Raw genomic sequence first — 17,651 nt, forward strand, 5'->3', positions numbered from 1 at the left:
GATAAGTGTCAAAAACATACTTAAATTATATATTTTTTTTAGTTTTATATCTAAACTATCACTTTTTAGTTTGAGAAACACACATCTATCTTTTATACCATTCTCTTCATGGTATGTTTCTCAAACTAAAAAGTGATAGTTTAGATATGAAACTCACATTTTCAATATTTTAGATATGAAACTCAAAGAAAGTGAATAGTTTAGATGTATCTTTGACACTTATCTCTTTATCGTATCATTCTTATTTATTCAATGCCTTCAAAATTCACTTTTGATCATTCCACCCTAAAACACTTCCGTGGCCTCGCTGGCCGCTGCGGCGCTGCCCATCTCCTTCCACTCCGATGATAAAGTTATATATAAATATTTTTAAAATAATATTTATAATTTAACGACTAATAAAATTTACTCAATCACAACTGATTATATTCACTTAATGGGATTATACAGAAAGATGGAGGCATGAAGCTTGTACACTTAATATGGGCATCAATAGCTCAATCAAGGCACAAAATAATAATACAATTAGCAGTGCTAGGAAAATTGCTAATTACCATAGAAGAAATTATCAACCTAAATATAGGGTGAATAATTCCTTTTGTTGTCTTAGTGATATCATTTAAATATTGAATGCACATAGATTATTGTCATTATGGACCAACACACACATCCAAGCAGAGGACTTGGAGCAAGTGTTAATGCTCTTTTGAAGGAAGCACTGTAAACAAATTCTAATGATATTTTTATGTGGTACAATTTTATACCCATTCTTGGAGGAGTCGAAATTGAAAGATCTTCTAACAAACAATTACACAAGGTATAATATAATTACACAAATTAAAAAGAAACTTATATATAAACTTAAGATGTTAAATAAATCAAACATAACATATAGAAGAGGAAGTTTATGCGGATAATACTTTGCATGATAAGGATATTTTTTCAAATTTCAAATATAAGTTTGAATTGTATCTGAATTTTTCATTGTTAAATGACTAAAATTTAAATTAAAAGTAAAAAATTCATAACCAAACTTGGTGTTAACTTGCCAAATCGTAGTAGTAAAAGAAGCATCACATTTTTAAGTCATTATGCAATATTATGTTATGGTACGCTATATAAGTACTATTCAATGTGTCTCTAATTACTTGTTTATTAATTTTTTTAGTCATTTTTAATTACTTATTCATTTTAATAAATTAAAAAAATTATTTTTTTATTTATTATATTCTCAATTAATTACTTTAAAAAATATTATTTTTAAAAAATTTTAAAATTTTAATTCATAATAAAAATAAATGGATAGAATTTACTATTTCAATAATTATATTATTACTAGAGAGGAGTTATGTGGTAAGGGACACCACCCATACAGCTATTCGAACCTATTAGCATGGCCGCCCTGTTGGGACATTTTTAGTAAAAAAATAAAAATAAAAATGTATAGTAACATTTCTCAAACCCTTCATCGACACCCAAAAACCCTTTTAAGCCTAGAAAAAATATCCCTATACGCCTTCAAATTCTTGTCAAGAATCTTTTTCTCCAAGCTTCCTCTTCCAGCAGCCTATTTTAACATCCCCTCGGCCCTTCAAGAATTTACAAATCTCACACTAAAGGTATATTTCTTGGTATCCAAATACTTATATTCTTTAGTATCCAAATACTTATATTCTTTCTTTGGGGTTTAGAGATTTAGCATTTGAAATCCATACCTGTTTCTTGTTTGATTTCTTCATAGACTCGGTTGGGATATTGATTCCTAAATACTTGTAGGTGAAGATAGGGCAATCTTGATTTCTTTATTTTGTTTCGTGTTTCGTCTTCTTGGTGAATGAATACCCAGTTGGGATTTTTGGTCTCTTAAGTACTTTTTATGTAACTACATGTGACTGATTTTCTTTTCTTTTGGTTTTAGGGTTTTATCTTTCAAAACTTGAAATGACTTTTAGTGACCATCCTTTTGGTGGTATTGATTGTTTTTGTTTGTGTTTGTACAGAAGGAGAGAAAGATTAGTGAGTGAATGGCAGGAGGTGGTTCAGCTGCTGGAAAGGGTGATGCCCCAACTGTTAGGATTGTGGTTGCAGGTGATGCTAAAACTGGAAAGTCTAGCTTGATCTTGACAGCCGCCACTGATACTTATCCACCCAATGTCCCTCCGGTGTTGCCGCCTACAAGGCTACCTGATGATATCTATCCTGATAAAGTACCTGTAACTATTATTGATACGTCTTCTAGGTGCTTATCATATTCCTTTCTCTACCTCCTTATTCTTGGTTTCTTGGCTACTTTTTGTTAATTTTCTTGGCTACTGATTATGTGTATGATACTAATTAAGTTTCTTGGCTAGTAATGGTGTCTATCATACTTGTTAAGTTGCATATACCTTGTGTCTATTTTATTTTTTGGGCAAGTATCTCCCTGCACCATGTTCCAGCGGTCTAGATGATCTTTTTTTCTTCTCATGGTTATATATACCTGGCCCTTTGTTTTAATCCAGTTGTCTTATATCAGACCTGCCTATAAATCTTTACAGAAAGTTTGTGCATAGAGCTGAAATGTCTTCTGTATGTGCGAGATTAATGTATATGCATGTCTGGGTATATCTTGTGGCTTATCTGGGATGTTTTTTCACTCCTCTAACAGCAGACAGTTATAATATGTGAAATAACATATGAAATCTTTTGGTTTAGTTCTGATGTCTATCCATTTTACATAGTCCTGAAAATAGAGGTAAACTTGTGGAAGAGCTGAAGAAAGCTGATGCAGTTGTATTAACTTATGCTTGTGATAAGCCTGCAACTCTTGATCGGCTGAGTACTTTCTGGCTTCCTGAACTCCGCAGATTGGAGGTTTGTACCAAGAATATGTGTATTCAGTAAACTCATCTTGTAAATTGTCAGGAATGTTGCACAACATATCCTTGGGAGGACTGCTCTAGGAACTGTGGTAGTTAACTCATTAATTTTTTCTCTGACAAACTTGTTTTTGCATTTACTAATGTGTTGTGGACTACATTATTGTGCAGGTTAGGGTTCCTGTTGTTGTCGTGGGTTGCATGCTAGATAAGAGGGATGAACAGTACCCTGTCAGTTTGGAGCAGGTGATGTCACCAATTATGCAACAATTTCGAGAGATCGAAACTTGCATTGAATGTTCAGCATTTAGACATATACAGGTAAGTCAATTTACTTTGTCTTGGCTCATCACCTTGTCAAGATAAAATGACTACAGAATCTTTCATTGTCAGACAAGTTGGTCTTTCTCCTGGTCTGAGTTTTGTTGGTGTACCTTCTTCCTCCTTTTAAGTAAAGGAGTGTTATTTGTAAGTTGTCCACATGAATTATTTCTTTCCTTTTGCTCATAAATGGTATGCGTGCAGATTCCTGAGGTTTTCTACTATGCCCAAAAAGCCGTGCTTCATCCAACTGCTCCACTATTCGATCAGGAGGCCCAAACTTTAAAGCCTCGATGTGTCAGGGCTTTAAAGCGAATATTTATTCTTTGTGATCTTGATAGAGATGGTGCCCTAAGTGATGCAGAGTTGAATGATTTTCAGGTCATATACTTCATAGATTTAGCGTAGCTTATTCTAGTCAGTAGACTAGGCACTGACTTGTGCTATCTGAGGACTAACTTTTGAATTTGTGTGTTTTTGTTATCATTCAATGATCGTGTAGGTCAAATGCTTCAATGCTCCACTACAGCCTTCTGAAATAGTTGGTGTTAAGAGAGTCGTTCAAGAAAAATTACAGGAAGGTGTCAATGAACAGGGTCTTACATTGACAGGTTTCCTCTTTCTTCATGCACTGTTTATTGAAAAAGGGCGTCTGGAGACAACCTGGACTGTCCTGCGAAAATTTGGCTACAATAACGAGATCAGGCTGAGTGAGGATCAGCTTCCTCCCCCCATCAAGAGACATCCTGACCAGGCAAGTTCTCCCTGAACTGGACGTGAAGTTTGAACTTCCTATGCTTTTTCTTACTCGAGATTCCATTTTTTCACTCTCCATCTTCCTTTGTCTCCTTTCATTCTTACGGGCCATCGTGAGTCAAAAACTTCTGCACTATCCTCCACAGTTATTGCTCCTATTATGCTCTTGGCCTTGTACTTTTTTTGGGTGGGTGGTAGATCTCCTGCTTCAGATTTTGCCTTCACCTTTTCTTTCAGGTTTGCTCATTTGTATGGCATGTATTCTCTATTTAGCATCTAGTTGGCATTGCCTCTTCCCCAGGAACAGAAGATCTATTAACTCCTTGGTTCATGGGGGAAAGAATCAAAGAACTTTCAATAAATTTATCATATTTATCTTTGAAACAATACAAGAACATAGCATGTGTATTTCCACAGGTGGGGTCTACAGAGGATAGAGTGTACACAGACCTTACCCCTACCTCGTGGAGATAGAGAAACTGTTTCGGGATGACCCTCTGCGCAATTAACACCTTTTAATCAATAATACTCCCTCCGTTCACTTTTACTTGTCTCCTATACTAAAATAGTTACTTGTCAAGTTTAGAAAACCCAGAAATAATTTATTTATTTAGTTCCTAATTTACCTTTATTATTAACTATAGTAATTTCCCCATTGTATTTCCAAAACATTGAATACATTATATTCATAGGGTGATAGTAAATTCTCATTCTATTTATGCCTCTTAAAGGGATGTGCTAAGTAAATACTGGACAAATAAAGATGGATGGCGGGAATATCATTTAAACAATAAAGGAGATATATTCAAATTTGAATCTTTTGTTTTCTTTTTAATAATTGCATTGAGTATTGCCCAACAAATTGTTTATCAATGACCAAAGCATATGAAGTTTCTACTTATGTTCTTCAAATTGAATTATATCAAATCACTTTGGGTGTTTTTACCAGTATCAGCAATTGATGGTTACACAATTTGAACAATTTCACGTTTACCTCGAAAAAAAATGAATAAGACCTTGATTGTACCCCTTTCATATGGGAGTTCGGCGTATTGGGCGTTGCTTTTTCTACGCACCATTCATGGTGAGAAATTAATGTACTTGAAGAAGGTGATGGTGAAAATACTTCCGTGCTTTTAAACCAGCTCAAGCCGAAGGAACTTATTCAATGATCACCGCTAGACTGGGATTTGGCTTTTGAACCTTTTAACCATTAACTAATTTTACCTTTCAAACAAGTAATCAAATTCGTTTGAAAGGTTCTTTATAACTAATGCCTCTTCACCAGTTCCCTCCTCTTTTATATATAGACACACACACACACTATCTGTTGATCTGTTTGTTCATTTCTAATTGCTTTGATGTTTTGCCAGCTTAAGATTTCAATGATTCGTCTTTCTACGTAATAACTGTGAGCGTTCACTTTGAAATACTGAAGTATCCTTGCCCTCCTGTAGAGTGTGGAGCTGACCAATGATGCATTGGACTTCCTCAGAAGAATCTTCTTCACATTTGACATCGATGGTGTACGTACATTTTCTCTCTGAAGTTATTGAAGTTTTGATAAACAATCTCATCTATGAGTCTTGTTGAGACTGCTTGTCCTATGTAGGTTTGAAGTTTCTTTCTTATAGGGTCTGTTTAGTATAATTGAGTTGTTTGCGATGGAGTTTTTTTTCACGCAAAATATTGGATGCTAATTATACCATCTTTCATGGCCTTGGTTGGACATCAAATTAGGTAATGTGAAATAGGTTGAGGAATGGGAATGTAAGATGTGTTATAACGATAATTTTGAGTGTTGAAGGTTTTGCATATTTGTGTGGTGGTTAAAACAAATGACATGGAGCAAGAATTGAGATAGTAGTAGGGGAAAATGATATATGTTCTCTTGAGCAGAAATTACATTAGGCAACCAAACATCTCGTCATGGAAAATGGTTCATATGGCATACCAAATACACTTCTATTTTTGATAAGGGAGTTTTTGGTATCTTGGATCTGGGGTGGGGGAGTAGATTCCATTGAAGGGGCAATAGCTAATGAATTTTGCAGGTTATGTTGTTTCCTTCATCTGCTCTTATAGGTTGCCCATGCCATAATTGTTTTTTTTAATGTTGCCCGGACACTCCAAATATTGTCGCACATGTGTCAGATCCTCTCAAAATGCACTACTTTTAGAGGATCCGATACACACCTATTGCTATTTTTAAAGTAGTCTGAGCAACAGTTTTTTAAAGACAATTTATAGAAAAGATTCTTGCTACTTACTCAGCTCTTTGCCAGGTATTTGTTTTTATGTTGATTGTGGTTGCTTATAGGTTAAACTGTTATGTGAAATATCGCTCTGATGATGTTATTTGTCGTCTCACTACTTTGACAACTTTTTTTTTTTTGAATCTTAATCAGGATGGTGCTCTTCGATCCAATGAGCTTGATGACTTGTTTTCCACTGCTCCAGAGAAGTAATCTGTCTTTCCTAATATCTTATACTACTTGGTTATTTCTTTTCGATTGTGCTACTGAAGATGAGGAAAAATGATTTGATATTATGATAGGCTTTAATTTTGGTTTGCACATTGAGTTGTGATGTATTTGTGGCTTCTAGTGGACAAAGGGGAAAATGCCTTTCCAGGCCTGCCTAAAATTCATATGAGCTACGTTCTTGATTCTGCAGCTGTTACGAAGTTACAGTGAGAAGTGATAGTGCTGGTTCACTTGGAGTAGCTACTATTGTTTAGGTTATTTTTTGATGTAATAAGAAGAATATCACCAACAAAAAGCTCAAGAAGATGCAAGCATTACAAAGAGGTTACCACTCCCAGGAAAGCAAAAAAAGCTATCACAAGTTCACTACTATCAATCATGGATCTATGGAACTGATAATTGATAATTCTAGTGAAGATTCAAAAATGATTACAGAGTGGCCTTTATAGGTTATTGAAAAAATTTATAGTGAATAAACCTTACATTAAGAAAACACTATGGTGGATAAAATAAAGTTTCAATAGACTATGATCATGTTGTTTTTACCAATCAGGAAAGCTAATTGTGACCATGTTTTTCTGTTGGTTGCGCATTATCATAAATGCACGGGTTAGGAGTAAAAAAAAGGTGAATTGGTGGATTTGAAGCCGCATATCATACTAACTGATTGTTGTTTTTGATCATCTTCTTATATCAGCCCTTGGAGTGATGCTCCGTATAAGGATGCTGCAGAGAAGGATGCCTTGGGAGGACTCTCTGTTGATGGTTTTCTTTCAGAGGTGCATATTAACTTGCTCCGTATATTTTGTCTGTTTTAAAATGATACACTATGACATGCTATAAATGTATTCTTGTAGGCAGTGGAAACATTGGTGAAGGATGTAGTTTCTATGGATTGATATACTTGCGATATTCTTCCTTTAGGGGTCTGTTTAGGTTGGCTCTATATCTTTTGTCCATTACAAATGTGAGGTATACATAGTTGGCCCCAAGATTGAAAAAAAGTTTATGGTTGCGGTAGGTGCATGACCAGTGCTAAAATAGTTATGTTGGATCCTCTAAAATATTGAATACTGTATAAGATATGTATAGCTGGCCTTAATTGGTTTGGGATTGATTGATTCGTAATGGTGTAACTTCAAAAAGCCAATATTTTGGCTGTGTAGAAATTGATGAACATGCCAATTTCTAAACCTGTCACTGTTATTGGATCTTGTGCAGGGATCAGAATTTTAATATTTAAGCTGCCTTGTATGATTCTGTTTATTTTGGAGTGTTTCTTTGCTTAAGTGTTTCCATATGCTATTGTTTTAATGTTTCTTTCTATCCCGTGGATGCAGTGGGCATTGATGACACTTCTTGATCCCGTTTATAGTGTGGAGAATCTTATATATATTGGATATGCTGGTGATCCTTCGTCTGCTATTCGTGTAACTCGAAGAAGACGTTTAGATCGCAAGAAGCAGCAATCAGATAGAAATGTCTATCAGTGTTTTGTTTTTGGGCCAAAAGAGGCTGGAAAATCAGCCATTCTGAATTCGTTTATTGGAAGGTTTGTCTTCTGAAGCTGTTGCACATCAACTCGTGTTCCTTAATTTTAATTGAGACACATTTTGATTTGATGGTCCATTTTCTGTTGTGCCTATCTGATCTGCGTTTCCTGTAATTTGTGATGCAGGCCGTTCCCAGAAGAGTACCAATCAACTACAGGCGATCAATATGCTGTAAATGTTGTCGATCTAGGGGTAAGAGATCTTATTATTTGGTTCTTCCTCAATTTTTTTAGAAAAGCTTTCTCAAAGAGATCTTATTATTTTGGTTGGTTTAAAGACAAAGTTACAGATAGATAAATATTGTGACTAGTTAAAAGATTGGAAAAAGAGAAGATTGAGTTACTGATTGAAAGAGCATAACAATCCTTTAATTTTATATTATGTATATTCAGATAACTGGTACATACCTGCGTGGTACTTCTCTTCTTGGCTATGTTGAAAATAAAAAACTGATTGTAAGAATAACATTCCTGCTCTATGCTTACTCCAGTGGTATGAAGTATGAACACGGTATTACGCCATAATGCCGTGTCTTTTGATTATGGTTCAATTGGTCGTAATCATGTGCATGACTAAGTATGGAAAAGTAAAAGAATGAGAAGTTAAATGAAACATGTCAAGAAGTTAACGTTTACAATTTGTCAACAATGAGTTGCCTATAACTGGTGACTGGTCCAAGAGATGGTTGTTCATATAGATTTGGCATAAGAAATTCTCAGCTTCACTGATATTCTTGGAGCATTAAGTCACTGAGTGTTTAGAGCTCTGAGAATAATAGGTTGGTAAATGCACAAGATCGCTCGGACAACACAGTGTTCAAAAAAAGTGATAGGTAGTGCAAATACAATGTGCTATGAACATAGTATTACACAATAATGTTGCAACTTGCATCTTTTGAAAATAGTTCTATTGGTTCTAATCATGTGCATGGCTGAGTACGGTTAAGTAAAAGAATGTGAAGTTAAATGAAACATGGTGAGAAGTTACCTTTTTTGCGATTCGTCAACAATGAGTTGCCTAGAACTGACGATTGGTCCAAGAGATAGTTGTTCAAATAGATTTGTCATTAGAAATTCTCAGCTTCACTGATCTTCTTGGAGCATTAAGTCATTGTGTTTAGAGCTCTGATAATGATAGGTCATGTAAATGCGCAAGCTGGCTCTGACAACAGTGTCATTAAAAAAAGTGATAGGTATTGTAAATCTGGAAAGGTCTTGCAAGACTGTGCTAAAATAACCTCTTGACCGGTGAAAGATTGCTGAAACTGAGTTGTTCTAAGATGTCATAAATTTTTACTAATCATATATGGTGGTGGGGATACATGTTTCTATGTAATAATATCCACTAGGCTGTTTGTTGTTGAGAAATACAAGTTATAATTGTTACGAGATATATGCTTGTTGACGATCGAGGTAGTGCCGGAATGCACAGGTAAATAGACAAAAAATGGTTATAGAGGATAAGGACATTGAAGTCAAAAAGTATAATTTTTTTGGGACCAAAGGAGCTCGTTTGGCAGTTGGGAGGCAAAATATTTTTATTGGAGTTCACCAGGAGTTTTGACCTTGTCTTTCTTTCAAGTGTTGGGGCTGTCACGAGTGCCGAAACGGATATTGGTAAAGCCTACTGATTCTGAGGATAAGAGGGGATTGGCCACAACTTCTCAAATAAACTATATGATTTAATTAAATTGGAGGAATTAATCAAACACACTTGTAGGATAACGAAAAAAATTCAATATATCTTGCAGGTAAAAATATATTGACCTCCCTCCCATCGGATGTAATTATACTCCTTTCCTATTCATGATTACAACAATCCTACCCTAGTAAGGAGGAAAGTTTGAACACAATTAAGATAAATATTGTAAATATAGATGAACTTCTACATATGTTTACAGTTCTTATTGTTACCAATAACACGTTCCTTAGGTTCTTAATTTACAATGTAGTTTTGGGTTATATTCTTGAGCATGCAATCATCAGTTTTAACACTGTATAAAGTGCGTATGCTATTGTAGTGGAGGTTTGTTCTATGGTTTTCCGAAATGTAGGTAGAGAGTGCATATCTTCAGAAACAAGGAGTGTTTTTAACAACACCTTAAGTTGCATTTGTTTGTGATTTCCCACATATAAGTTCACGATCTCTTCATAAACCTAACCTCCCTATAGAAGAACTTATAGTAAAGAGCACCCTGGCTACTGAAAATGTTTTTTATTTACTTTATGATCCTAGTTTATTTTACTGAAAAGGTATATAAAATTTAATTATTAAGGTGAAAATTTCCATGTATACAAGCGATACCTCAAATAATTTCTTTTATGATCCTAGTGTTGTTTTGATGTAATGGTCTCTCTTCAGGCTACTTATTACCGTGTCTGGCAGTAGTTGGATTTTCTCTTTTCTGCAATTTAATCTGATTCTTAAAATTGTCGTCAGTGTAAGAACAGTTATTCTGTACATTGGCAGGGGGCTAAAAAATCTCTTGTGCTACGAGAGATACCAGAAGATGAAGTGAAGAAGCTTCTATCTAGCAAGGATGCTTTAGCAGATTGCGATATAGCAATTTTTGTCCATGACAGGTGACTTAAATGCATCCTTGTTGAAAAGATTCAAGTTGATTTTTGTGGTTTTCCTGAAATTTCTATATTTTATCCAGTCCTCTGATCACAAATCATTCTGTTTATTTTGTTCTTGACTTAGAAACATAATATTGCGTGCATTACTAGTTATTCTTCTTCATTGATTTCTGTTAAGACACTTTCAGCTGTATTAGAGTTCAGTTAACTACAACAGCGACATACCCAGTGTAATCCAGAGAGAAGTTGTTACTGATAGACCCTAGGCTAAAAACAAAGTAGCCGACGCGGGATTATAAGAAAATAAGACAGTAAAATAGCGAGATACAAAACGGGGTTGGGTGTGGGGTGTGAATGAAATTGATTACAGAAAGATGCAGGTGACAGACGCATTTACAATTTTGCATATATATGATTAGCTACAAGGGTCCGGAGCAGTGGTGGTGGCAGTATGTTAGTTGGTTGTAGTTATTGTTACCTTTTGGAGGACTTCTAGGTAATATGTAAAAGTAGTATGAGATTCTTTAAATGTTTCACAACAGACACGTCAGAAGGGTAAAAAAGCTTGGACTTATTAGAAATGTACCCGTGTCGGATCCTTAAAATACACTTTTTTTGAGGATCCGACACACACCCGTCGACATTTTTTGAAGAGTTCGAGCAGCATAGGTAAAAAGGAAAGAGGTGAGAGATAGTTGACTAGTTTGATTTTTGGTCAGGTAAAATATTTCATTGATAATGACAAGGCCATCTTGGCCAAATACAAGGATACCAAGAGAAGAGAAAGAGATAGTTGACTAGTAAATGATGAAAGTCCATTCAGCATGTATTGGAGGTAGATTTACAGGTGCTATGTTGTCTTAACTTTTCATCCAGATAACTGAATGCAACCACTTTATGCACAGCACATGTTGTATTATACTCAACTGCCTAACTACTTCTACCTTAGAAAGGAAATAGAGATGAGAGGGAAGAGCATACCATTATAATTCCGCCATATATTCTATGCTTACCTTTTTTTTTCCCTTTTCACTGTTGTTTCTTGCATTTGGATAGTAGCTCATCTTAATACCTTTTCTGTCCAGTTCTTGTGAAGCTTCTTGGAAGAGAGCAGCAGATTTACTGGTGGATGTTGCCAGCCACGGAGAAGCCACTGGGTATGAGATGCCTTGTCTCATTGTAGCAGCTAAAGATGATCTGGAGCCGTATTTGACTGAAATTCAAGATTCTACCAGGGTATCTATCCTACATACCATCAAGAATTGAGCATATTTTTTGTCAAAGTAGTAATTTTACATTCAGGTTCAGTTCATTTATCTCCTGACATTTTGAGTGAAATGCCTTCTACCTGCGTGGCGTTTACTTTAGTGATTGCTGCACCACATCAAAACAATTTTCCTGAAGAGTTAAGCTCAGCTAGTACCGCTGCATGTGATCGAGTATATCCATGTTCCTGGTGTAATTTATCTTCTGTAGAGCTAAACCTACATGATGCATTATCTAAGTTGTTAGGCAGTACACATGTTTAGTATAATTTGATATTTGCTAAATATGTGATGAATTTTTTTTTGATAGGTTAGCCAGGATTTAGGGATAGAAGCTCCTATACCCATCAGCACGAAGCTTGGGGATTTCAGTAATTTGTTCCGAAGGATAGTTAATGCAGCGGAACATCCACATTTGAGCATTCCCGAAACTGAAGCGGGAAGAAGCCGTAAGCAATATCATCGGCTCGTCAATCGATCTCTTATGTTTGTATCAGGTAATAATTTGTTTTGATTTCTTTTTGAACATTTAAGAACTTTTTACGGCTATCAAGTCACAGAAAACAAATAACTAGAACTAAGTTATTATGGGTTTCACAATGTATATTTCCTTGTCCTTGTAAAAAAAAGATGTCCTTATCCTTGGAAGTTAACAGTTGATACATCGGTTTCATTTGGTTTTAGTAGGGCTGAAATTTATGTTCAAGACGGTTCAAGCGTCTTGATCATTTAGAACCTATTCTTTGCTGCTGTCATGTCAAACATTTCCATTGGAAGAACACTCGAGAGCTATTGACTTTGACCCCCTGCTATTATATGGACTTCAATGACCTAGAACACAGTTCTAGATAAAGAAAATCACTGGGATGTAATTGTAACCTATAAATTAGTGGCCACTACTTGGTTATCCAAGTCAGTAAATATTTCCTTAGAATATTTGACGATTTTTTCTTACAGCAAGTGTTGTGTTACAAACAACCTTCCAGAGTTTAAAAGCATCAAGTTTATAGTTTGAACTCTCTTCGTATTAGCAAATTACCAACTGGCTGGGAGGTCATTAGAGGATTTCGCTAGTAGTAGATTGGAATGAGCACCCGTAGAAGAAATATCATGTCTTTTTGGTTAGGCACCCAGCTAGCTAGGATGGTCTGCTTGAGTTTGTCGTAGTTTATTGTCGAAGATGGTATGGTTCACATGTGAAGGGTACATATTCTCTTTATATCCAGACATTCTTCTATATGTTATCACATGTGCAGATGCTTTGTTATCTTTCATTGTTTGACATGCAATTCTAACTCTATTGCTGTAACAGTTGGGGCTGCTGTAGCTGTTGTGGGCCTGGCAGCTTACCGTGTTTATGCTGCGCGAAAGAATGCATCGAGCTGAGAATTGAGATTGTGTGATCATAATATGCCAGTCATGGTTTCAAATATCAAGTTTTCTATTGCCTGATCTCTTGTGCCATGGTTTATTGCTTGGTTTTCTGCTAGTCTGCATATCTCCGAATTCCAACATGGAGAAAAATGCAAATATTTTTGTGGTCGCTGCTTTAGATCTGTTACATATTAGCGGCTTTTCTTTTGTAGCATCTCAGTTAGAAAGTACTGGACGTGCCTTTTCTTTCGAAGTGGAGAAGCCCCATTGCTGGAAGGGTTGATTTGCTGCGAAATAAAATGTTCAAAATAAAATTTGTTTTAAGAAACTTGGAAGTAAACCTGAAGCAACCTTTTAGGTTATATCGTATTTCAAAGGAAAATTTTATTGAATTGTTGTAGGACTTTGTATTTTTGAAAAGTTGTCTAGCATTTCCCTAAAGCTTGAAGAAGTGATATCATCCGATGTCCTAATTTGCATTATTCCTTGATAGAACATCAAATAAACTGCGATATAATCAGGTTTTACTAATTTTATTATTTGAAGAATGTCTCGAGTTGGGGAAGTTTTGGATAATCTTGCATCGATTAATCTCCAAATATTCGAAGTACATACATATGTTCTATGTTCGATTAGTAAAACGAAGCATTATGTGACGTCCCACCGCTTAACAGGCAAATTTTGCGTTTGAATAGGGGTGGGAGAGTCTAGAGTTGTGGAGATCGGTGTATAGAAAATTTTAGAAGCCTTTAGATATATCGATAATGTTATAGAATTTCTTAGATCTTTAGTGTAATTATTAGAGGGATACATATGTTCGATGTGTTAAACGAAGCATTATGTCATATGTGTTAAACGAAGCATTATGTCATGGCACTTCACTTTCAAAGTTTGCGTCCGAATAAAGGACGGAAAAGTTTAGAGTTGTGGAGAGGTTTACAGAAAATTCTAGAAGTCTTTAGATATTTCAATGAGACTATATAATTTCTTAGATCTTTAGTCTAATTATTAGAGCGACTTGTAAAATAAATATTATTTATGCTTAGGCTCTTAGGAAATAGTACAAACAGAAGGGTTTCTCGTTGTTAAATAATTACTTAATCAAAAAACCTTCTTCAAAGCTCTCTCGTTCTTTATAAGTCTTTCCTTTCATTTTCTTAGCGATCTTAGTATTCTATGTCTTTCCTTCCTTGCTTGAGCTAAAAGATGCAGATGAATCGATCTGTTTATGATATATGAATATCAAATATCGAACAACAATTACCTTTCAATGTCCTTAATCATATTGCCGCATCTGTTGTTTGATTACTAGTATCGTGTGACGTTCCCAACTCCACACCCCTGAAGGTGAACAAAACATTTTTCCTTTTAATTTTAAACAAACTCTTTTCCTTATCTTTGATCAATGTGGGAGAATATTTTACTTTCGGTAAAGCCAATTGTAAGAGAAACATATTTATTTATTACTGCTAAACCTCTTAAGTTGATTGTTCAATAGAAGAAGGTATTTTCTTTAAATGTTTCAACATTCCGCAGTTGTAGTCACAGGGGAAAGAAATACTTCAACGACATGCTTGCTCCTAATGCACTACGCTCGTATGGTTGATCTTCTTGATGAGGCCATTAATCTTATCACTGCCTACCATTTAAACCATATTCCAATGTCTGTAATAAATCTTCTGATTACAGAAGCAGGGTTTATCAAACTGTGGAACAGGATCGTGCACAATTCTCAGACACCACACACCCTATTGACTACTAAACTCTTCCTTTCAATTTTAAATGTCTTTCTCAGCAATGTAGGAGGAATGCATTTCACTGCTATTATCAAAACTGCCAAAAAAGACTTTCATTTTTGTTGAAACTCGACATTTAATGGATTTTTGTTGATTTATTGTCTTGTAATTGCAACACCCCCGTTTGGAATTTGTGGAAAAAGCTGAAACTTTGAGCCGTAAATCCACCATTAGCAAGTGTAGAAAAAGTAGCCAGATCGAATAAAACCCAATTGGAAGAGAAGTTGATGCTCCTTGGGTTCTTATTAGTAAAAGATTGTTAAAGAATGACAAAAGTCCCACATCGGTGGTTAATGAGATGGGTGGCCTCTTTATAAGGCTTGGGCAATCCTCCTCCCTTAGAGCTAGCTTTTGGGGTGTGAGTTAGGCCTAAGACCTAATTTCACAAAGATACTACATGCTCTGCTAGAAATGAAGATTATTTGCTTTTCATGATATGATTCCTTCAAGTGACACACGTAGGCATCGATGTTTCTTTTGAAATCAACATAGGAATCTATATGATTAATTCACGTTCATCGGGGGAAAAAAAGAAGTTAAAAAGTTGGATGAATCTCGAAATTTAAACGTTTGTGATTCTTTTAAAACCAACATAGGCAAACTATATGATTAATTCATATTTATCGGGAAAAAAATAAAAAAGAGTGGGGTGCTTGGCAGGCGAGAAACAAAGCGAGCATCAGACATGTCCATGTCAATGGGCACTACCTTCTAACCTATCGGGAGATATATCACTCTGAGAATTGACACGCATAGACATCGGTATTTTCGTAATATGTTTACTTGTTTCCTCGCTTTTTTTTTATCGAAAAATATTTAAATAACTTTCTTGTTTGATTATTTATTTATTCATTTTTAACAGGTGTTAATGAAGAAAAGGTCTTAGTAAGGTACTTGGAAAACTCTCAACTTAGCTCATAGCTCAATTTTTTCTGCAAAAATTAATAAATAATTTCCACATAGACTAATGTTTATTATTGTAAATTTTTTTCCCCTTTATTCTTCACTTCTTTAGTAAGTGAAACATGTATAATTTTACGCAAATTCGTGTTATTTACTTTCAAGTTTCACAATATTATGTATTTTTTTTCGTATAAATTTTGAATATCTAAATTTCTTGTTTGAAATATCGAATTAATGTAATCTAATTTAACTTTGAAAATTAGTCAAATTGACTTTCGAAAAGCGCAACGCGACAATCAAAAGTGGATTGACAGAGTATTTCTTACCAAATGAGCATAACACAATTCATTGTTTAATACTACACATGTATTAGATTTACTCTTTTTTTTTTCCTCTACTACTTTTTCTTCTTGATTATCAATTTTCAATAACTCTCTTATCTTCTCATGTTGAATGGTGCGATTTTCCAAATTCGATTTCCGATTGTGAGCTTCCATCTTTGTAAGATGGTTCTTAAATAGCATTAAGATATGACCCTTTAAATTCAAATTTTAATTCTGAAATTGATTTCTACCTTAAAGTGATGAATGTCTTTTTCAAATTCTTCCATTATGAGATTTATAATTACAATTAAAAGCCATATAATTTCTATGTTAAAGTGATGAATAACTTTCTATATTACAACTTATCAAATTCTTCCATTATGAAATTTATGATTACGATTAAAAGCAATATCAATACGCTCATTTATTAATTTAGCAGAGGAGCGAAATGATAATTCAACTTTACAGTTTGAATCTTTTCATTTATAATAATAATAATAATAATAATATATATATATATATATATATATATATATATATATATATGACAATACAAGTGGTTATTGTTTTGTCCCTTTAATTTGCTAAGATAATACGCCCACCGCCTCTGTCTAATTCAAGTGCATTTGACATAATATTAAATTCCTAAATTAATATATACATAACATGAAAATATATTTTTTCCGCTAAATTATAAAAGCATTAATTCAATGGTTTACTATCGCTAATCACTGGCAATTCACTGGTTCTCTCAATAAAATATAATATCTTTTTTTTTTCTTCCCCTTGTATGTTTTTTTTTAATCAAGATCTAGCACACATGTATAAGAAAGGTTAGGTGTGAAACCGTTGTTGCGATTGAAATGCACGAGCAAGAATTGGTACATTCTTATAAGTAGCCATATATTTATTGGTAAACAATTCAATTACCGGGTGGTGATTTGGGTTCGCCAGTTTTGCGATGAAAACTATTGAGAGTATGTTTCATCGAGCAGTTTATTCCTCCTTTAAAGGCTCTTGGAGATTTATTGGAACATAAAAATCACAGATTCAAGTGGTTACCTTAGCGGAGCTTATTACAACGGCCTTTTTTCATTTGATTTTCACAATGAGGTGTTCCGTGAGATTTCAGGGCCACATATTCAACCTAATGATGATAGAAGTTACTACGTCATATTGCTTGATGGTTCTATTAACTTTTTGACCCAACATTACAACACAGACTTTGATTTGTGGGTTATGATCCAACCTGGTGTTTGGAACAAACTTGTTACCTTTCAATACTTTATAACTGGTTGGCCCAACTTTAAGGTGTATTGGGGTTCTAACTCTATCATTCTAACCCTCTGCTCCGAAGATCATTTTCGAGGTTAGCTGCACCAAAATATGACAATTTTTTACACAATGAAATCGCAACTAGTGAGCAAGATATATATA

General features: G+C 34.7%; 1 protein-coding gene across 1 annotated transcript; it reads left to right on the forward strand.

The window, feature by feature from the left end:
• Positions 1-1,454: 1,454 nt before the first annotated feature.
• LOC107007834 (mitochondrial Rho GTPase 1) lies at positions 1,455-13,723 on the forward strand. Its single transcript, XM_015206633.2, has 15 exons — positions 1,455-1,619; positions 2,001-2,239; positions 2,721-2,853; positions 3,030-3,179; positions 3,384-3,560; positions 3,682-3,933; positions 5,393-5,461; positions 6,344-6,399; positions 7,119-7,200; positions 7,762-7,973; positions 8,100-8,166; positions 10,444-10,556; positions 11,639-11,789; positions 12,129-12,315; positions 13,131-13,723. Exons 2-15 carry the CDS (start codon positions 2,025-2,027, stop codon positions 13,202-13,204), a joined length of 1,938 nt encoding a protein of 645 aa, XP_015062119.1. The 5' UTR covers positions 1,455-1,619; positions 2,001-2,024; the 3' UTR covers positions 13,205-13,723.
• The last annotated feature ends 3,928 nt before the right edge of the window (positions 13,724-17,651 follow it).

Source organism: Solanum pennellii, chromosome 1 (assembly GCF_001406875.1).
Source record: "Solanum pennellii chromosome 1, SPENNV200".
Taxonomy (NCBI): Eukaryota; Viridiplantae; Streptophyta; class Magnoliopsida; order Solanales; family Solanaceae; genus Solanum; species Solanum pennellii.